The sequence below is a fragment of the Oncorhynchus keta genome, chromosome 18 (assembly GCF_023373465.1).
Source record: "Oncorhynchus keta strain PuntledgeMale-10-30-2019 chromosome 18, Oket_V2, whole genome shotgun sequence".
Taxonomy (NCBI): Eukaryota; Metazoa; Chordata; class Actinopteri; order Salmoniformes; family Salmonidae; genus Oncorhynchus; species Oncorhynchus keta.
Genome location: NC_068438.1, coordinates 25,702,490 through 25,726,384, shown reverse-complemented (window position 1 = coordinate 25,726,384; position 23,895 = coordinate 25,702,490). Strand labels below are relative to the sequence as shown.

At 40.7% G+C, this 23,895-nt stretch overlaps 1 protein-coding gene across 2 annotated transcripts in view; it reads left to right on the top strand.

Moving 5' to 3' along the window:
• LOC118397520 (kin of IRRE-like protein 3) overlaps positions 1-23,895 on the top strand; it is a 217,389-nt gene that overhangs the window by 151,630 nt on the left and 41,864 nt on the right. For both annotated transcript variants that reach the window (XM_035792379.2, XM_035792378.2), the window contains exon 5: positions 9,518-9,668. In XM_035792379.2, the coding sequence (XP_035648272.1) occupies positions 9,518-9,668 (151 nt within the window). The remainder of the gene's footprint in view (positions 1-9,517; positions 9,669-23,895) is intronic.

Genomic DNA, 23,895 nt, shown 5'->3' with positions numbered 1-23,895 from the left:
GCATAATAATCTATAGTACTTTCCTGCATAATAATCTATAGTCCCTTTACTTTCCCCTGCATAATAATCTATAGTACCCCTTACTTTCCCTGCATAATAATCTATAGTACCCTTACTTTCCCTGCATAATAATCTATAGTACCCCTTACTTTCCTGCATAATACTTTCCCTGCTTTCCCTGCATAATAATCTATAGTACCCTTACTTTCCCTGCATAATAATCTATAGTACCCTTACTTTCCCTGCATAATAATCTATAGTACCCTTACTTTCCCTGCATAATAATCTATAGTACCCTTACTTTCCTGCATAATAATCTATAGTACCCCTTACTTTCCCTGCATAATAATCTATAGTACCCCCCTACTTTCCTGCATAATAATCTATAGTACCCTTACTTTCCCTGCATAATAATCTATAGTACCCCTTACTTTCCCTGCATAATAATCTATAGTACCCCTTACTTTCCCTGCATAATAATCTATAGTACCCCTTACTTTCCTGTATAATAATCTATAGTACCCCTTACTTTCCCTGCATAATAATCTATAGTACCCTTACTTTCCCTGCATAATAATCTATAGTACCCTTACTTTCCCTGCATAATAATCTATAGTACCCTTACTTTCCCTGCATAATAATCTATAGTACCCCTTACTTTCCCTGCATAATAATCTATAGTACCCCTTACTTTCCCTGCATAATAATCTATAGTACCCTTACTTTCCCTGCATAATAATCTATAGTACCCTATTACTTTCCCTGCATAATAATCTATAGTACCCTTACTTTCCTGCATAATAATCTATAGTACCCCTTACTTTCCTGCATAATTCTATAGTACTTTCCCTGCATAATAATCTATAGTACCCTTACTTTCCCTGCATAATAATCTATAGTACCCTTACTTTCCCTGCATAATAATCTATAGTACCCTTACTTTCCCTGCATAATAATCTATAGTACCCCTTACTTTCCCTGCATAATAATCTATAGTACCCTTTCCCTGCATAATAATCTATCCCTTACTTTCCCTGCATAATAATCTATAGTACCCCTTACTTTCCCTGCATAATAATCTATAGTACCCTTACTTTCCCTGCATAATAATCTATAGTACCCTTACTTTCCTGCATAATAATCTATAGTACCCTTACTTTCCCTGCATAATAATCTATAGTACCCCTTACTTTCCCTGCATAATAATCTATAATAATCTATAGTACCCTTACTTTCCCTGCATAATAATCTATAGTACCCCTTACTTTCCCTGCATAATAATCTATAGTACCCCTTACTTTCCTGCATAATAATCTATAGTACCCCTTACTTTCCCTGCATAATAATCTATAGTACCCTTACTTTCCTGCATAATAATCTATAGTACCCTTACTTTCCCTGCATAATAATCTATAGTACCCTTACTTTCCCTGCATAATAATCTATAGTACCCCTTACTTTCCCTGCATAATAATCTATAGTACCCCTTACTTTCCCTGCATAATAATCTATAGTACCCCTTACTTTCCCTGCATAATAATCTATAGTACCCCTTACTTTCCCTGCATAATAATCTATAGTACCCCTTACTTTCCCTGCATAATAATCTATAGTACCCCTTACTTTCCCTGCATAATAATCTATAGTACCCCTTACTTTCCCTGCATAATAATCTATAGTACCCCTTACTTTCCCTGCATAATAATCTATAGTACCCTTACTTTCCTGCATAATAATCTATAGTACCCTTACTTTCCTGCATAATAATCTATAGTACCCCTTACTTTCCCTGCATAATAATCTATAGTACCCTTACTTTCCTGCATAATAATCTATAGTACCCTTACTTTCCCTGCATAATAATCTATAGTACCCCTTACTTTCCCTGCATAATAATCTATAGTACCCCTTACTTTCCCTGCATAATAATCTATAGTACCCCTTACTTTCCCTGCATAATAATCTATAGTACCCCTTACTTTCCCTGCATAATAATCTATAGTACCCATTACTTTCCCTGCATAATAATCTATAGTACCCCTTACTTTCCCTGCATAATAATCTATAGTACCCCTTACTTTCCCTGCATAATAATCTATAGTACCCCTTACTTTCCCTGCATAATAATCTATAGTACCCCTTACTTTCCCTGCATAATAATCTATAGTACCCCTTACTTTCCCTGCATAATAATCTATAGTACCCCTTACTTTCCCTGCATAATAATCTATAGTACCCTGCATAATAATCTATTACTTTTTCCCTGCATAATAATCTATAGTACCCTTACTTTCCCTGCATAATAATCTATAGTACCCCTTACTTTCCTGCATAAATCTAATCTTATTTCCCTGTAATAATCTATAGTACCCCTTACTTTCCCTGCATAATAATCTATAGTACCCCTTACTTTCCCTGCATAATAATCTATAGTACCCCTTACTTTCCCTGCATAATAATCTATAGTACCCCTTACTTTCCCTGCATAATAATCTATAGTACCCCTTACTTTCCCTGCATAATAATCTATAGTACCCCTTACTTTCCCTGCATAATAATCTATAGTACCCTTTCCCTGCATAATAATCTATAGTACCCTTACTTTCCTGCATAATAATCTATAGTACCCCTTACTTTCCTGCATAATAATCTATAGTACCCTTACTTTCCCTGCATAATAATCTATAGTACCCCTTACTTTCCCTGCATAATAATCTATAGTACCCCTTACTTTCCCTGCATAATAATCTATAGTACCCCTTACTTTCCCTGCATAATAATCTATAGTACCCCTTACTTTCCCTGCATAATAATCTATAGTACCCCTTTCCTGCATAATAATCTTTCTTTCCCTGCATAATAATCTATAGTACCCCTTACTTTCCCTGCATAATAATCTATAGTACTTTCCCTGCATAATAATCTTTACCCTGCATAATAATCTATAGTACCCTTACTTTCCCTGCATAATAATCTATAGTACCCCTTACTTTCCCTGCATAATAATCTATAGTTTCCCTGCATTACTTTCCTGCATAATAATCTATAGTACCCTTACTTTCCCTGCATAATAATCTATAGTACCCCTTACTTTCCTGCATAATAATCTATAGTAATCTATAGTACCCCCTTACTTTCCCTGCATAATAATCTATAGTACCCTTACTTTCCCTGCATAATAATCTATAGTACCCCTATACCCTTACTTTCCTGCATAATAATCTATAGTACCCCTTTCCCTGCATAATAATCTATAGTACCCTTACTTTCCCTGCATAATAATCTATAGTACTATTACTTTCCCTGTAATAATCTATAGTACCCTTACTTTCCTGCATAATAATCTATAGTACCCCTTACTTTCCCTGCATAATAATCTATAGTACCCTTACTTTCCCTGCATAATAATCTATAGTACCCCTTACTTTCCCTGCATAATAATCTATAGTACCCCTTACTTTCCCTGCATAATAATCTATAGTACCCCTTACTTTCCCTGCATAATAATCTATAGTACCTATAGTACCCTTACCCTGCATAATAATCTATAGTACCCCTTACTTTCCCTGCATAATAATCTATAGTACCCCTTACTTTCCCTGCATAATAATCTATAGTACCCCTTACTTTCCCTGCATAATAATCTATAGTACCCCTTACTTTCCCTGCATAATAATCTATAGTACCCCTTACTTTCCCTGCATAATAATCTATAGTACCCCTTACTTTCCCTGCATAATAATCTATAGTACCCCTTACTTTCCCTGCATAATAATCTATAGTACCCCTTACTTTCCCTGCATAATCTATAGTACCCCTTACTTCCCCTGCATAATAATCTATAGTACCCCTTACTTTCCCTGCATAATAATCTATAGTACCCCTGCATAATACTTTCCCTTACTTTCCTGCATAATAATCTATAGTACCCTTACTTTCCTGCATAATAATCTATAGTCCCTTACTTTCCCTGCATAATAATCTATAGTACCCCTTACTTTCCCTGCATAATAATCTATAGTACCCCTTACTTTCCCTGCATAATAATCTATAGTACCCCTTACTTTCCCTGCATAATAATCTATAGTACCCCTTACTTTCCCTGCATAATAATCTATAGTACCCTTACTTTCCCTGCATAATAATCTATAGTACCCCTTACTTTCCCTGCATAATAATCTATAGTACCCTTACTTTCCCTGCATAATAATCTATAGTACCCCTTACTTTCCTGCATAATCTATATCTATTTCCCTGCATAATAATCTATAGTACCCTTACTTTCCCTGCATAATAATCTATAGTACCCCTTACTTTCCCTGTATAATAATCTATAGTACCCTTACTTTCCTGCATAATAATCTATTACCCCTTACTTTCCCTGCATAATAATCTATAGTACCCCTTACTTTCCCTGCATAATAATCTATAGTACCCTTACTTGCTTTCCCTGCATAATAATCTATAGTACCCCTTCTAATAATCTATAGTACCCCTTACTTTCCCTGCATAATAATCTATAGTACCCCTTACTTTCCCTGCATAATAATCTATAGTACCCCTTACTTTCCCTGCATAATAATCTATAGTACCCTTCTACTTTCCCTGCATAATAATCTATAGTACCCCCCCTGCATAATAATCTATAGTACCCTTACTTTCCCTGCATAATAATCTATAGTACCCCTTACTTTCCCTGCATAATAATCTATAGTACCCCTGCATTACTTTCCCTGCATAATAATCTATAGTACCCCTTACTTTCCCTGCATAATAATCTATAGTACCCTTACTTTCCCTGCATAATAATCTATAGTACCCCTTACTTTCCCTGCATAATAATCTATAGTACCCCTTACTTTCCCTGCATAATAATCTATAGTACCCCTTACTTTCCCTGCATAATAATCTATAGTACCCCTTACTTTCCCTGCATAATAATCTATAGTACCCTTACTTTCCCTGCATAATAATCTATAGTAGTTTCCCTGCATAATAATCTATAGTACCCCTTTCCCTGCATAATAATCTATAGTACCCTTACTTTCCCTGCATAATAATCTATAGTACCCCTTACTTTCCCTGTATAATAATCTATAGTACCCCTTACTTTCCCTGCATAATAATCTATAGTACCCCTTACTTCCCCTGCATAATAATCTATAGTGCCCCTTACTTTCCCTGCATAGTAATCTATAGTACCCCTTACTTCCCCTGCATAATAATTTATAGTACCCCTTACTTTCCCTGCATAATAATCTATAGTACCCCTTACTTTCCCTGCATAATAATCTATAGTACCCCTTACTTTCCCAGTATTTCCATATTACTCGCTACATTTAACCTTTTTTCAAATGATTCAACAAGTGTCAGTCTCTCTCTCTTCCATTGTTTTTCTCTCTTGTCAAGCTAATTAACCTCACTGGCTTTGTGCAAGAAAAATTAGAAGTAGGCCTTGGGTGCACTTCATTTAATACATGTTGTTAAACAGAACGTCAGAAATTATCTGACTTTCTGGTAGTAGGTGTTACGGTTTTCTTCCATCAAAGGAGAGTCGGACCAAAATGCAGCGTGGTAATTTCCATACATGTTTATTGAAGAAAAAAACACGAACAATACAAAAACAACAAACAGAATGTGAACACCTATACAGCCTATCTGGTGACAACTAACACAGAGACAGGAACAATCACCCATGAAACACTCTAAGAATATGGCTGCCTAAATATGGTTCCCAATCAGAGACAACGATAATCACCTGCCTCTGATTAAGAACCGCCTCAGGCAACCATAGACTTTCCTAGACAACCCTCCTCAGCCACAATCCCGATACCTACTAAAACCCCAATACAAAAACACACCACAAAATAAACCCATGTCACACCCTGGCCTGACCAAATAAATAAAGAAAACACAAAATATTAAGACCAAGGCGTGACAGTAGGATTATACAAGTTAATCAATTAAGACCTCTTTAACCTCATGACCAGAGAAAATAGTGAAAATATATTATTTTCTCTTTCGTAGAAATAGGTTGTACAAAGTTTATGCAATTTATATTTCTTCTTTGTGAAATTAATATCCAGTAATGAGCTTTGAAATGTGCCTCTGGTTTGGTCTGCAATTTAACAAATGCTGATTTAATTTAACTTGGAACCACATTTCATGTTTGGACATATCAAAGGCACATTAGATTAACTGCAGAATATTAATGTCAGTCAAATTATCAGCGTAAACAGGGACTAGACATCCCTCTGAGCCTCCCTTCATATTCCCTTTCACTGGTAGTTTTACCTAAATAATGGAAGTATTTCAGGCATGTCTGAAAGGTGAAAACTGTCCATGTTTTATTTTGTATTAGCCTGTTAATTGTAATAAACAGAATTAGTGTAAAGGTTAGGTAAAAACAATTTACAGATATTCCTGAAAAATAGAAAAAGCTCCATATTTATCAGTAGAAACGTAACCAGCATTATCACTATACTATAGGTTCACTCATATTCGTTCAATATGACCTTCTACTGTCTATGCCCCCTTATCCCATATCTTGAAGAGCAACCTTCACACTCTCCCTCACCATTTTTCAATTCCTTTCTTAACTTGGGAAAGGTATTCTCCTCACATGCTCCAGGCAGTGATATGGGAAATCATCAATTTGTAATTCGGGCTATTTTAAAAGAGCTAATCGCTGGGTGTTGAGTTCTATGCTGTACAAGATGAATGACTTCAGACAGGTCCAGAGCTATGAGAGAAACAATCGTGATGGTGTCAGAAAGGATATTACATTGACACATCCCGCTGCTGACAGCTAATACGTACTGCTTTAGAGGTGAGGGCCAGGGCTTCTGTAACCTGGTGAGATCTGAGACTCTTCACCAGGTCATTTTGTTTTCATGCAAATGCAGAATAAGATTATATGATCATGCATCTTTATGCTATTTTGCGTATTCCTTACATACATATTATTTCACTCCAAGACAATAGTATTTTTGCTTAGCTAGGTACAGGAAACACTTGAGTAAATGAGGGATACAAAGTATATTGAAAGCAGGGGCTTCCACACAGGCGTGGATCCTGAGTTAATTAAGCAATACACATCCCATCATGCTTAGGGTAGTGTATAAACATGTTGGGCAGGCCATTATTTTGGCTACCATGGCTATTCTCACATAAGTTGACAATGTCCCCATCCACAGGGCACGAGTGGTGACTGAATTGTTTTATGAGCATGAAAATGATGTAAACCATATGCCATGGTCATCTCAGTCACCAGATCTAAACCCAATTAAACACTTATGGGAGATTCTGGAGCAGCTCCTGAGACAGTGTTTTCCACCACCATCAACAAAACATTGAATTATGGAATTTCTCGTGCAAGAATTGTGTCGCATCCCTCCAATAGAGTTCCAGACAATTGTAGAATCTATGCCAAGGTGCACTGAAGCTGTTCTGGCTCATGGTGGCCCAACGCCTTCTTAAAAAGATTTTGGCAGTTACCTGTATATCTTAGGAAGACAGTCGTTGACTGGAGAAGGCAGAAAAGTAAGATGATGAAAAGGCATGCATTGAACCCAAACCTCCAAACCTCTTGGCACACAGCTAATATAATGCCAGGTTCCTTGACACTTTAATATGCAGTCTGTGTGTGACATATCGAGCTGGGTTTCATTACAATTCTCAAACTTTCATGAAAGTAGAGAAATGAGGTGGTAATTACTGCCATTATCCAATAGCTTTCATTGTGACATGACTTAATATGTAACGAACATTGCAGCTAAAATATTTATTGTCACCATTTGCAAACTTACAGATATTATTATAAAACAAGGACTTGTCGAGAGCTGGTTTCAGAGGGCAGCTGTGATGTTTCAAATTTCCTCCCACGCAAGTCATGACCTTGGTTTGAAAAGTGCATAAAGTTCCTCAAAGGAAGTTTGATGAGCCTTCTTGTCTACGGTATTTTCTCATCAGAGCTCCTCATCATACTGCTAGCAAAGAAAGGGTTTCATCACAACCCATTTGTTTGTGAAGTGAGTCATTGAATCCTGAATAAACTGAGAAATCGCAGAGTTTTGCGGCTATAGTGGGACACACACACACACATAAAGCACCAAAGGAGTTTAAATAATGGAGAGCAAAATGTCCCAACTTGCCATTGTATAACATGCCCTCCATAGCTGGACCTCTATAAGTGAAAAGTAAACTCAAAACCTCTTGAGGTTCTCTACAGATTGATGTCCCATCCTCGGGACAGTTAAGCAAATGTGTGCTAATGTGATTAGCATGACGTTGTAAGTAACAAGAACATTTCCCAGGACATAAACATATCTGATATTGGCAGAAAGCTTAAATTCTTGTTAATCTAATTGCACTGTCCAATTTATAGTAGCTATTACAGTGACATAATACCATGCTATTGTTTGAGGACAATTCTGAACTTGAAAATGTATGAATAAACCAATTAGGCACTTTTGAGCAATCTTGATAAAACATTTTGAATAGATATGCAATAGTTCATTGGATCAGTCTAAAACTTTGCACATGCACTGCTTCCATCTAGTGACCAAAGTCCAAACTGCGCCTGGGATAGAATAATTTCAAAAATTCAAAAATGATGGTACAATTTATTTATTTTTTAAACGCATGTCTTTTCTTTGTATTATCTTTTAACAGATCTAATGTGCTATATTCTCCTACATTACTTTAACATTTACACAAACTACAAAGTGTTTCCTTTAAAATGAAATCAAGAATATGCATCTCCTTGCTTCAGGTCCTGAGCTACAGGCAGTTAGATTTGGGTATGTCATCTTAGGTGAAAATTTAAAAAAGGGGCTGATCCTTATTATTAATGGCCATCATATTTTTACTTGTTTCATTGAGTGAATAAGTATAATATTACAAGACCTTCTACTATGAATCCCAGTAGTTTATTTGTAAAGCAAACCCATAAGTTGTGTTAATGAACACTATATTTGTATAGAGCAACAATAGAGTATTATTTGAAGCAGTGTCAATCTTGACTTTGTGGTTTGCCACACAGTGCTCCTGGCATGGCCAATTTGTTCTGGTGGGTCAGCTTGCACTGTTGCATGGTGGTTAGCAGGGTTACCACAGTCCTCCCTGAGCACCAGGCAACGCAGAATTGTACCGGGGCGACCTTCAGGTGGCTCTCACAATGCAAGAAGGGCTACAGCTCGGAGAATGAGCACTGAAAAGAAGATTGATTTCCTTTGCGGAGTATGACAAGCTATGCGCCAGAGCACAGCTCCAGACACACAAAAGAGGCTCAGAAACAGATTCCTTTTTTCGGATCAATCAGCCTTGGAGAAAGACTACAGGCTTGAGCATGCCAGGGGTTTATTTGTCTGTGTTGTCCCCAGGGCATCCAGGTGAATTGCTGCATTTGGGTTCCAGGCCTTGAGTTTCGATTGATGGTGTTATTCAGACTGTCCCACTATCTCCACTACCATATCATCGTTGAACTCTAAACTCTTCCTTTTTTTTCTCCTCTCAGACACTGCTTCGTGATGGAAGGAGGGAGAGTACGGTTAGCACCCTCTACCTGTCTGCCTCCAACATCGAGACAGGCCAGCAGATCATCTGTCGAGCGTCCAACAAGGCTGTGCCCAACGGCAAAGAGACCAGCGTCAACATTGACATCCAACGTGAGATTCCCCTTCTCTAAAGGCCTATAACCTGGTCCCCAAACAAACTTTATTGTGCCCCAGGGTATTTCCCACCACAGTATCAGCCCCTGACTCGATGAATAAGACGTTTCTTGGTGTTTTTCTATGTTTACCATTTCTACTTGAAAGTGGAGGTATTAGCACAAAGAGGCCATTTTGACAGTTTCAGTTAAAAACCCATTATAAACATCTAGATTCATTTTAAGCTCTGGTGAATATTCATAATTGGTTTTGAGTGGTTTTGCATTTCTTGTGTGGTTTGGTACGAGATCACCTTTTTGTTTCCAGTGATGAAATATCACTAGACCCGTCTGTCTTAAGTGAATGGGATTTTTTCTTTGCTCCAACAATCTCTTCGCGGCATTGTGCACATAGCCCTGGCTCTTTTATTTCCTCTCCTATGCCATCAATCTTCTTGACGAGAGCATGCACAATCCCCTCTAAAATAGGAAAAGTAAGCCCCGTGTGTAAAACACAATGAGCCTCAATTTTCTGAAAATCTTTTTCGATCAAGAACTATTCACAGTAAGAGTGTGATTCTGAACAAAGGGATTTCGCATCAGCCCCCTTCAACACCATTAAGTACGACTAATAAAGCATAAAATGCTATTTAGAGATCCATTACAAGTGACGGCTCCATTCTTTTCATTATGTACACCACGAGAGGCACATTACAGCTCAATGCCAGCATGCAGGCGATTGGAGGCGCCGGTGTAAAAATGATTAACAGTTGTTGGTGTTTGCAGCCCTCGCAGTTTGTTCTAATGTTTTTGTCATGCAAAGTGAGAGGAAGTGCAGTGTGTTGTGATTGTGTGACACGGAGAGTAATGAGGAGCTACGGTATGATGGCTGTGGCGGGCATGTTCCCTCCAATCTCCAGATCCGGCTTCCTGTGGGTGTGACAAAAGGCTTAACAAGGGGAAGGAGTAGTTGCTTGCAAACAATCCTGGAAAACGATTTTTGCAACTTGCAAAACTGGGGCTTCAACTACAATTTTTCACAGGGTGATGAACAAATGAGTGTGAGCAGGACCAAATTGACTAGCATCATGTTGCGTCCCACTCACCTCTTGTCTAACCCCAGGCCTCCCACTCACCTTCTGCCACTCTCCACCTCCACCTCTACACTTGGACTGTGGACAGGTAGCGAGGCTGGTGCTCCCCGCCTCCGTCCCTGGTATCATGCTGAGATCGAGAAATAAAAGGCACTGTAATTTAACTTTGAGTCATCGGTGCTGGGTAGCAATTTGATCACTCCCCATGCTGACTCATTTGATTATGGGGTTCATGCCTCGCGACTGGATATGAAACGCTCAAAATACACTGTTGAAACCAATATCATTCAGAGGAAAATGAGAACGAGGAGTATGTAGCCTATATGCAATGAGATACATATTAGGAGGTGGATAGAGCTAATGGGATCAGATTCCAATGAGCATTTATAGACAGCCTAAAGACCAGTTGAGTGTGAATACAGAGGAAGAATTGTCTAGTAGAGGAAATGGGCAAAAATTGGTATCCATTTGGTTTCCCATTGTAACAAGAGAAAACAGGTGTTAAATTAATAAATTATGGAGCAATTGGCTAGTAGAGAGAGGTAGACATGCACCCTCTTTCCCCACTAACCTCTCCTTGGCAGAGTAGTCACCACAGAGGCCCTGTTCTCCTCTCCACAGGGGCAGTGTGTATGACAGGGGGAGGTAAATATTGATGAGAGACAGCTATCTGCTCACAGAACAGGGCCTCTGTGGTGACTACTCTGTAGGAATGCTGTGCAGTAAAGTTTTGGGGTAAGGACCAAAAGAAAAACCACTTCAGCCCTTTCACACTGACATAGACACACAGAAATGTAGGACTAAGCCAAGCCGAGGATGCAAATTCAACATTTTTTGGGGTCACCCACCCAGTACAACCTGATCAAGGCTAAGCTAAGAGATTACACAGCATGACCATGTTCCCTGTACTCTTTTGGGTTGCTTTAAACCCTCCTCAAAACACATATTCCGTTGGGCCCCACACACCATTCAGGCCTGAATGGGCAACTTAATAGTACAGTTGCTGTGTTACCAAGACAAACTCAAGATAAAAAGTCTGAAATAACTTACATTACAGCCATGTGTGTAGCCCATGTCAAGTACTACGACAAAATCAATACTTGTTTCCTTTGTATGTTGTATCTCATGTGTTATGACTGGTGAACAACTGTTCCCAGGCCCCTCCAACTAAGGCAGGCAGGACCGATGCCAGTTCCAGGTGAATAGAGGCTATTAGTCCAGCCTAGGCATTGGTTAGTTATAGTACAGAGAGTCTTTGAGGTGTCGGTGAAACAGCGCTACACATCCGCACACCATGTCTTATTTTAGTTAGTCTGCTCCTCCAGCATGGAATTCTCTTTGGAATGCTGAGTATTTAGGTTGTGCTTTTTATTAATTTATCTATTTCAATGGAGGCCACTTACAGTGGGAGAGGAGAAGAGAGGATGGTTATGGAGAGGGTTGATAGTGATCTTCTGTCACAGATACAGAGTGATATTTGACAGTCATGAGATGGCATGTGTCTGTGTGTGCATTTCAGAGAGGGAAAGAAACAGAGAGCAAAAGAAAGAGAGAGAGAGAGAGAGAGGGAGATATGCTACTGTGATGCAGAAGACACGGTACTGACAAAACCTAATCTAATACTGTATTTCTCTATGTTTAAATGCTATTGAGAAAGAGAGAAAAGCTGTGTGTGTACGTGTGTCTCCACGTATGAATTTTAATGATTGTCTCCAATCCTCTCAGTCAAAGTTGACTAACTGACGTTCTGGTTCAATGTGATAATGTCAGTTGCAACAAGAGTAATTAAAATGTTTGTAGATTTAACGCCAATATGGATCATTATTTTATTTTTTCCCAGTTAAAAAGCCTTAACTCTCTCAGTCTAATTTAGAGTAATCTAAACATTACCTCAAAACTTTACAGCACAGCATAAGCCTGTGTCAAATCCAATATATTTGTGTGGACTATTTCCCTTTATCATCACTTTAATGTGCTTGTGAATTACATTGGCCTCAGCATTTTCAGCTCAACATAAGTTCATATGGAGTTATCTGACCTGGGGGTTAAGCACATTAGCATCTTTTGCCAAATGGGATTTAAAGCAGGAGGCAGGCTGAGTTCAGGACCATGGACAGAGTCCTGACTTTAGTTGTGTGAGTGAGTACATGAGCTCACTAATTATTTAATAGCAGGGTTAGCTCATGATTCTCTCTCAACAACACCATGACTTTGGGCAACCTTTATATTGTGCTCTATAGCCTTTCCAGTATTAAAGCAAAGCCTGAAAATCACCTACTCAAAATCTGAACTGATAACACCATGTAGCAAGCCTTGTGATAACATCTTCAGCCTGGCTGGGTGTGTCTATCTGTCTGTTGAGCTGCGTACAACAAGCGAACACGGCATCCCACACACAAGGGCTGATGGGAGAGGTGGGGGTTAAGGCTAACGTGTTTGCATTGCAAATAAGGCGAGCAGCAGGATAATAATGCCATTTGTTGAGACTAATTAATAGAAAACATGCAGATGTGTGGTGGGGGAGGATTTTTGTTTGTTACTAAGCTCCGCTTAATGCCCTTGTTGCCCAATCAAGCAGATAATGACAAATTCATCTGAAAAAAAACATGGATTTGAAACGAGTTTTGGTTGCTAGTTTGAGTATGCCAGAGGTGTGATGATGTTATAATAAGGAATATATTCAGGAGCAGTGGCTTAATCTGGATTCATTGTATCGTCACGTTCATGTCACGTTTTTAATGGAGATCAGTAGCATCTGTACCATCACTCAACTAAGCTATGCCCACCAGCCTCCACTGTTTTCTCTTCAAACTTTTGAAAGTCTACCATGCGTCAGATCTACTGTTGAACCTTGCAGGTATACTTGAAAATGTAAAAAGCTCAAACAAAGGGCCTACAGTCTGAATGGCAAAGACATATGCCTGCATTGTGTGAGTGGGTAAATAAATGCATGGTGTTGGCTTTGGGGGCTAGTCAAGCTGTGAACCTGCAGTTGTCTGCCCCTGTGTGCCCGCCTCCAGTAATACACTGGGCCAACCAGCAGACAGCATCCATCTCCATATGGCTAGGGATATGCCACAGCTCTAGTAGCAAATAAACAGACTCCCCATCCTTCAGAAACAGCCTTGGCTCCTGGAGGCTTATCCTCATGGAGGAACAGCTGTCTACAATGACCCAAAGAGAGTGGAAATTGAGCTTTCAGAAAGGGAAGAAAGCCATTTACGTTGGCACCATCTCTGGGAAATCTAGAGAAGTTGGCTGATTGTTCAAAAATGCCATCTGCTCCACTCTTTGAACTTCCAATCAAAAGCAATCATCAGACTACACTATCTTCCTCTTTTTTAGCCGACCTGTTGTTGTTGCTTTACTGCCATCATCACCATCACTACTGATCCCAGCACCCCTCCCACCATCTCTATATCACTCGCCTGATGAATCTGAGGAATTAATGGCCCTGCATATTGATTTGTCTGTCACGTGACGCCTCAAACAAACTCACACTCACTCATGCATTTATACATCAAAGTGACAAACAGACTTCTTAAATAAGTGGCTGTCTGTCTCCATGGGGGTCAGAGGGCGGCAAGTTGGCGCCCCAAGATCCCATCCCAGAGCCCTTCTCATTGGGCATTTTGGCGGCCGTCACACTCTTCCCTCCTGTTCTCCAAGGACAAAGCTATCCAAACAGACTGGCCGAGTAGCTCATCTTAAATACATAATGACATTATGCCACAATGTCTCATAAGTGAGATACACTCAGAGGCTTCTTTCATTCAGGGAGGGTCAGTCTTCACAGGCTGATTGACTTGAAATAACTCCCTGGCCCAATCAGTAATAAAAAACAGCAATTGGCTAAGATGCCCTTAGATCTCACTCGCAGCTGAAAAAAATGAAGTTTGGTATTAAGGAGTACAAGCATAATGTTGTCGAGGTAGTAGGCCCATGGAAAACCTCCCACCGCAAAGCAGAGTAGCAGGGTACACTGCCACCACCTCCACATCTGCCATTCTGCCTCTCTGCAGTTCTTTCTGCCTGCCTCTTTGTCCGCCCAATTAGCCAGCCATAGTGCTACACACCTACCCTGCTGCTAACACTGCTGCTCACAGCTTGGCCTAGGTTCATGTTAATGATGGCCTGGTGTCTTCCAGGATTCAACATGTTGTTCCTACCTTCATTGGCCCGCAGGAGAGACCTGGCACGGGTGTGTGGGTTGTTGTGTGTTTGTAAGCGGGCATAGTGTCCCAAAAAGCTATTTGAGCAGATGAGGGGTAAAAATGGCACCTGGACCACCCTCCCCCTGGGGTGCGGTGGCAGCTGAGCTTGCCTAGAGCAGCTGCACACCCACAGGGCAAACAGAAACGTGTATTGCAGAACAGTGTGTTACGGCACAGTGTATTACGGCACAATTTATTACGACACAGTGTATTACAATAACAGTGTACATACACACACACACACACACACACACACACACACACACACACACACACACACACACACACACACACACACACACACACACACACACACACACACACACACACACACACACACACACACACACACACACACACACACACACACACAAACACACACCTCAACACTGGGAGGATTGGGCTGAACAACAGCAGCCTAACTGTTCTCTCTGCTAGTGGCTGTGCCCACAGCCCACCACACTGTTACCTCTGCATCCAAACAACTGGGCCCCTGGATGTTACGTTAGTGTAATTGGACACAGAGCACATGGAGACATGACACCATCCAAATGGATGTTTGCTGCACCTGCACAAAAACCCACTCCAATCCCATGGGATCTCCGTATTTCTCTTTGTTAGTTTACTAATGTGCCCAAGGCTCTCCAAATTACAGAACTACAGATGTGTAATTATTCTACTTCCCCAAAGTTTAAAACTAGGGAGGTCTAAGGTCTGGAGAAGCTTTGGAACTTTCCAGTTTGAAATAATTATGTTGTAATATCTTACTGCACATATCTATCATTCCTCATTCATGTATTCGTCTGTAGCCTGTAGGGTCAAGCCAAACCTATCATTGGAAACAACATCTAGCCATAGCAACTGCAATCATCATCTTGCATTTTTCTATTTTCAAAGAGATGTAACGTAATGACAGTATAAAATAAATTACTCAACTACTGAGCAATATTGTATGCAAAAAATAGGGAAATTATACTTTTATACTAATACAATTTCACAGAAAAAATAGATTTTCTTTAAAAAGTAATACATTTCTTCTCAAAAAGGTTGGATCAAAATTATTGACACCCCTAAAGATTCTTATAAGTAAAGTAGTCAAAAGTTTACTTGGTGAATCATGAATAATGGTGAATAAGAACCTGTTGTCGAGTTGTCAAAGTCTTATTTTGTTTTATTATTATTTATTTTTTCATAAATGTTTTTGTCAACACCTGCTACCAACTAGATGGCATACAGTACCAGTGGAATATACCAAACTTGTTTTATATACTCAGAGGACCATTATTAGCATGTTTTAACACTCTTATATAAACAGTATCGGACATGCAACAAGAATGTCTGATTTCATTATTACTGAAACAGGATCCAAGTTGTACATATAAAGATCCAGTCCATTTAAACAATCGGAGGCTTCTGCAGCTTCAGTGCTGTGATGAAAAATTCTAGCTAAATGCCTGTCAAATATTATTCATCCTAATCAGACAGATTTTTTAGATAGATGATACATTGGAGAAAATACAAGACAAGTGCTGGAAACAATATAATACTATGAAATATCTGGGAAACCAGGCTTGGTTTTCACAGCTGACATTGAAAACGCTTTTGATAAAGTATGAGTTTATATTTAAATAATTGGAATATTTCCATTTTGGAGAATCTCTTATGAAATGAGGTAAAGTTATGTATAGTAACCCTAGGTGTTAAATAATAAATGGTGGCTACATCTCACAAAGTTTTAAACTGTCGAGAGGAGTAAAACAAGGTTGTCCACTATGAGCACATCTATTTATTATTACCATCGAAATGTTATCTGTTAAAATTAGATCCAACAATAATATTAAGGAATTAGAAATCCATGGCTTAAAATCGAAGGTGTCATTGTACGCTGATGATTCATGTTTTCTTTTAAAACCACAATTAGATTCCCTCCACAGCCTCATAGAGCATTTAGATACTTTTTCTAACTTCTCTGGATTAAAACCACATTTTGATAAGTGTACTATATTACGTATTGGATCACTAAAAAAGGCTACTTTTACATTACTGTGTAGTTGACCAATAAAATGGTCTGATGGGGATGTGGACATACTCGGTGTACATATCTCGAAAGAAAGAAATGATCTCAGTCCAATACATTTTCATAGAAAGTTAGATAAGATCTTGCTACCATGGAAAGAAAAATACCTGTCTATTTGTGGAAAAATCACCCTGATTAACTCTTTAGTCATCTCACAGTTTACCTATTTGCTCATGGTTTTGCCTACATCTGCTTTAACAATTATATGAATAAAAAATATTCCAAATTTAAATGGCCTATTTATATAATGAATATGAATTTGGAAGGAAGAAATTATTAAATATTAAAGCATTAGACCTCTCACTAAAGGCATCAGTCATACAAAAGTTATACTTAAATGGTTATCATATAAATTAGTACAAATGTCGCACCCCATGTTCAAGAATGGCCTTTTTACCTTTATTCAGATTACAACTGCTCACTTTCTGTTATTTGAAAATTAAATAATCTCCCAAATATCGATATAGTGTAAACATGCCTTAGAAAGTTTGCAATTTCAGTTTAATGCATCTGAAAAGACAGAACAAATAAGACAACAAATATTGTGGTTACATTCAAATATACCATTTGATTACAAAAAAATGTGTTTTTCCATAAAATGTTTAAAAAGGTATAATCTTTGTAAACTATATTATAAATAGGACTGGTGGAGTTATCTCACACATGCAGCTAACACAGACATATGAACATGTCTGCTCTACCCAAAATTACAACCAACTAATTGTAGCATGACCAAAGAATGGACAAGGCAAGTGGAAGGGGGAAAAAGTAAGGAACTTGTCTGTCGGCCCTGCATTAAAGACCACAAATGGTTAAAGAAAATTGTGATAAATACAAATATATACCAGTTTCATTTAAGAACCAAGAAATTGACAGCTGTGCCATATAAACTGCAAAAGAGTTGGGAAGTGATTTTCGATGTACCAATTCCATGGCAAATGGTTTATGAATTGACACGCAAAACGTTGCCGGAATCAAAACTTCAATTTTTTTTGTTTAAATTATTATACAAAATTCTTGCAACCAATAGAATGTTATATATATGGGGGATACAATCTTCCCACCTCTGCAGATTTTGCTGCGAGGAGGCAGAGTCATTATATGATTTATTTTGATACTGTCCATATGTAGCTCGTTTTGGTCGCAGGTCCAGGAATGCCTGACGAATTGCAACATTTACCTATAATTAATGCTGCAGATAGCAATACTGGGTGTTTTGAAAAAATCAATCGATCAATAATAGTGGGACTAATAACAACTAAATAACAAATGTAAACTGTATATAGGTAGAGAACTGTTGTGACATAGCACAGTTAGAAATAGAAATCAAACTGGATGGATATCAGAAATAAAGTAAGGCCAGGACTAAAAACAAACAAAATATAACTATTGTAAAATAGATTGTGTCTGTAAAATGTGAATAGTAAGTATAAACTGAAGGTAGAAGCCTAAGTGTTATTGTTTATTAGTTTACTAATAAACTGGTTTACTAATAAACTAATTCATTGGGGAGGGGTGGTATGGTTTGCGGCGCATAATTAAGGTATTGTCACGATCACTGTCGTCGTGGAAATGACCGGACCAAGGTGCAGTGTGGTGAGCGTACATTTTTTCTTTATTATAAATGTCGCCAACAAAACAACAACAAAAACTAACGTGAGGCTGCCTAAGTTTGATTCCCAATCAGAGACAACGATAGACAGCTGTCCCCGATTGAGAACCATACCCAGCCAAAACATAGAAACACAGAACATAGGGTTTCCCACCTGAGTCACACCCTGACCAAACAAACGTAGAGAATAAAAAGATCTCAGCGGTCAGGGCGTGACAGATATAATCTAAAAAAGGTGTGTACATGTATGTATGCATATACTGTATTTGTGTAAACAGTTGAAGTAGGACGTTTACATACACTTAGGTTGCAGTCATGTTCTACCACTCCACACATTTTTGGTTAACAAACTATGGTTTTGGCAAGTCGGTTTGGACATCTACGTTGTGCATGATACAAGTTATATTTCCAACAATTGTTTACAGACAGATAATTTCACTTATAATTCAATGTATCTCAATTCCAGTGGGTCAGAAGTTCACATACACTAAGTTCGACTGTGCCTTTAAACAGCTTGGAAAATTCCAGAAAAGTATGTCATTGCTTTAGAAGCTTCTGATAGGCTAATTGACATCATGTAAGTCAATTGGAGGTGTACCTGTGGATGTATTTCAAGGCCGACCTTCAAACTCAGTGCCTCTTTGCTTGACATCATGGGGGAAAAAAAGAAATCAGCCAAGACCTCAGAAAAAAAATTGTAGACCTCCACAAGTTTTCTTCATCCTTGGGAGCAATTTCCAAATTCCTGAGGAGACCACTTTCATCTGTACAAACAATAGTACGCACGTATGAATACCACACAGCCGTCATAGCGCTCAGGAAGGAGACGCGTTCTGTCTCCTAGAGATGAATGTACTTTGGTGCGAAAAGTACAAATCAATCCCAGAAAAACAGCAGAGGACCTTGTGAAGAAGCGGGACGAAACAGGTACAAAAGTATCTATATCCACAGTAAAACGAGACCTGTATCGACATAACCTGAAAGGCCGCTCAGCAATGAAGAAGCCACTGCTCCAAAACCCACCATAAAAAACCCAGACTACGGTTTGCAACTGCACATGGGGACAAAGATCGTAGTTTTTGGAGAAATGTCCTCTGGTCTGATGAAACAAAAATAGAACTGTTTGGCCATAATGAACATCGTTATGTTTGGAGAAAAATGCGGAGGCGTGCAAGCCGAAGAACACCATCCCAACCGTGAAGCACGGGGGTGACAGCCTCATGTTGTGGGGGTGCTTTGCTGCAGGAGGGACTGGTGCACTTCACAAAATAGATGGCATCATGAGGTAGGAATATATTGTGGATATATTGAAGCAACATCTCAAGACATCAGTCAGGAAGTTAAAGCTTGGTGGCCACCACAAAGCCGGGACCTTAATCCTTTAGAAGATTTGTGGGAAGAACTGAAAAAGCGTGTGCGAGCAAGGAGGCCTACAAACCTGACTCAGTTGCACCAGCTCTGTCAGGTGGAATGGTCCAAAATTTACACAACCTACTGTGGAAAGCTTGTGGAAGGCTACCTGAAATGTTTGATCCAAGTTAAACAATTTGAAGTCAATGCTACCAAATACTAATAGAGTGTATGTAAACTTCTGACCCACTGGGAATGTGATGAAAGAAATTAAAGCTGAAATAAATCATTCTCTCTACTATTAATCTGACATTTCATATTCTTAAAATAAATTGATGATTCTAACTGTCCTAAAATGGGGAATTTTTACTAGGATTAAATGTAAGGAATTGTGAAAAACTGAGTTTAAACGTATTTGGCTTAGGTGTATGTAAACTTCCGACTTCAACTGTATATGTTACATATACAGTTGTTCGTTACGAACCTCGTCCTCCTCTTCTGAGGAGGAGAAGCGAGAAGGATCGAGGGACCAAAACGCAGCGCGGTAACTGTCCATAATGTTTATTTTAAAACATAAACTGAACACTACGAAATACAAAACAATAAACGTGAAATGAACGAAACAGTCCCGTGTGGCAACAAACACTGACACGGAAGACAAACACCCACCACCCAAAAGTGAAACCCAGGCTACCTAAGTATGATTCTCAATCAGGGACAACAATTGACAGCTGCCTCTGATTGAGAACCATACTGGGCCGAACTCAAAAACCAACATAGAAAAACAAACAGACTGCTCACCAAACTCACGTCCTGACCATACTAAAACAAAGCTAAAATAACAGAACTAAGGTCAGAGCGTGACAGTACTCCCCCCAAAGGTGCGGACTCCGGCCGCAAAACCTAAACCTATAGGGGAGTGTCTGGGTGGGTGTCTGTCCGCGGTGGCGGCTCTGGCGCGGGACGTGGAACCCACTCCACCATAGTCCTTCTCCGCCTCTCTATTCGCCTCCGTGGCCTCTTCGACCTCGGACTGGGGACCCTCTCCACGGGTCCCGAATGGACAGGAGATTCCGGCAGCGCCGGACGGACGGGAGACTCTGGCAGCGCCGGACGGGTGGGAAACTCCGACAGCGCCGGATGGGCGGGAGACTCTGGCAGCACCGGACGGGCGGGAGACTCCGGCAGCGCCGTACAGGCGGGAGTCTCCGGCAGTGCTGGGCAGGATGGAGGCTCTGGCAGCGCTGGAGTGACTGACGGCTCTGGCAGCACCATGCTGACTGACGGCTCTGGCAACTCCTGGCTGACTGATGGCTCTGGCAGCTCCTGGCTGACTGACGGCTCTGGCAGGTCCTGGCTGACTGACGGCTCTGGCAGGTCCTGGCTGACTGATGGCTCTGGCAGCTCCTGGCTGACTGATGGCTCTGGCAGGTCCTGGCTGACTGATGGCTCTGGCAGCTCCTGGCTGACTGACGGCTCTGGCAGGTCCTGGCTGACTGACGGCTCTGGCAGGTCCTGGCTGACTGATGGCTCTGGCAGCTCCTGGCTGACTGACAGCTCTGGCAGCTCCTGGATGACTGATGGCTCTGGCAGCTCCTGGCTGACTGACAGCTCTGGCAGCTCCTGGCTGACTGATGGCTCAGGACATACTGATGGCTCTGGCAGCTCAGGACAGACTGGCGGCTCTGGCAGCTCAGGACAGACTGGAGACTCTGGCAGCTCAGGACAGAAGGGAGACTCTGGCAGCTCAGGACAGAAGGGAGACTCTGGCAGCTCAGGACAGAAGGGAGACTCTGGCAGCTCAGGACAGATGGGAGACTCTGGCAGCTCAGGACAGACGGGAGACACTGGCAGCGCCGAAGAGGAGGAAGGCTCTGGCAGCGCTGGACAGGAGGGAGCACCTGTAGGGAGAAGACAGAGAGACAGCCTGGTGCGGGGGGCTGCCACCGGAGGGCTGGTACGTGGAGGTGGTACCGGACAGACCGGACCGTGAAGGAAGGTGCACTGGAGCGCTTGAGCACCGAGCCTGCCCAACCTTACCTGGTTGAATGCTCCCCGTAGCAGGGCCAGTGCGGTGAGGTGGAATAGCCCGCACTGGGCTGTGTTGGCGAACCGGGGACACCATGCGTCAGGCTGGTACCATGTACACCGGCCCAAGGAGACGCACTGGAGACCAGATGCGCTGAGCCGGCTTCATGGCACCTGGCTCGATGCCCACTCTAGCCCGGCCGATACGAGGCACTGGGATGTACCGCACCGGGCTATGCACACGCACCGGGGACACCGTGCGCCTCACGGCATAACACAAATACATTTTTGGGGCTGCCTCTTGGGCTTCCAGCCGCGCCACCGTGCTGCCTCCTCTCGGCTTTCGCTGCCTCCAGCTCAGCCTTGAGGCAGCTATATTCTCCTCCCTGTGCCCAGGGTCCCTTGCCGTCCAGAATCTCCTCCCAAGTCCATGAGTCCTGCGATCGCTGCTGCTGCCCGTTACCACGCTGCTTGGTCCTTTTGTGGTGGGTGTTTCTGTAACGAACCGCGTCCTCCTCTTCTTCTGAGGAGAAGCGAGAAGGATCGGGGGACCAAAACGGAGCATTGTAATTGTCCATAATGCTTATTTTAAAACATAAACTGAACACTACGAAATACAAAACAATAAACGTGAAATGAACGAAACAGTCCCGTGTGGCGACAAACATTGACACGGAAGACAAACACCCACCACCCAAAAGTGAAACCCAGGCTACCTAAGTGTGATTCTCAATCAGGGGCAACAATTGAGAGCTGCCTCTGATTGAGAACCATACTGGGCCGAACTCAAAAACCAACATAGAAAAACAAACAGACTGCCCACCCAACTCACGTCCTGACCATACGAAAGCAAAGATAAAATAACAGAACTAACGTCAGAACGTGACAGTATATTTATATGGGTATGTGTATGTATATTGATGTATACGTATATTTACCACAAATATATGGGGGATTGGAAATGATGCAGACAATTACATTGATGGAAGCAACATCTATCTGCAATATGAAAGCTGATCCACCCCCTAAAGTAAGATTAGAAAACTTAGGCATGACATGCCAGCAACAAATGCTGACACTACACATCCAAGTATAACTGATCAAATTATGAAAGACAATCATTGTAATATTGAATTCTGTAAAGTGAGTGTGGAGGAAGTGAAGCAATTCTTGTTGTCTATCAACAATGACAAGCCACCGGGGTCTGACAGATTGTATGGAAAATTACTCAGGATAATAGCGGACAATATTGCCACTCCTATTTTCCACATCTTCAATCTAAGCCGACTAGAAAGGGTGTGCCCTCAGGCCTGGAGGGAAGCAATTCTGATACCCAAAAATAGTAACCCCCGTTACTTGCTCAAATAGCCTAACAATCAGCCTGTCACCAACCCTTAGCAAACTTTAGAAAAAAAAATTGTGTTTGACCAGATACAATGCTATTTTACTGTAAACAAATTGACAAAAGACTTTCAGCACACTTATAGGGAAGGACATACAACAAGCAAGTCTGGTTTAGGGGAGGGTTTGCATTTTTTTTTTTACCTGGCAGGTGTCGACTCTTGCACTGAGATGCAGTGCCTTAGACCGCTGTGCCACTCGGGTAGGCCATCATTGTAAATAAGAATGTGTTCTTAGCTAACTTGCCTAGTTAAATAAAGGTTAAAAAATATTTAAAAAATACACAAATGACTGATGATTGGCTGAGAGTAATTGATGATAAAAAATATTGTGGGAGTTGTTTTGTTTGTTGTTCAGTGCTGCTTTTGACATTATCGGTCACAGTCTACTGTTAGCTATCGCCTCTGTCCTGAAGTCAGCACCAGCTATCTTTGAGCTAGCGTCGAGCTAGGCCCATATACCAACTAATT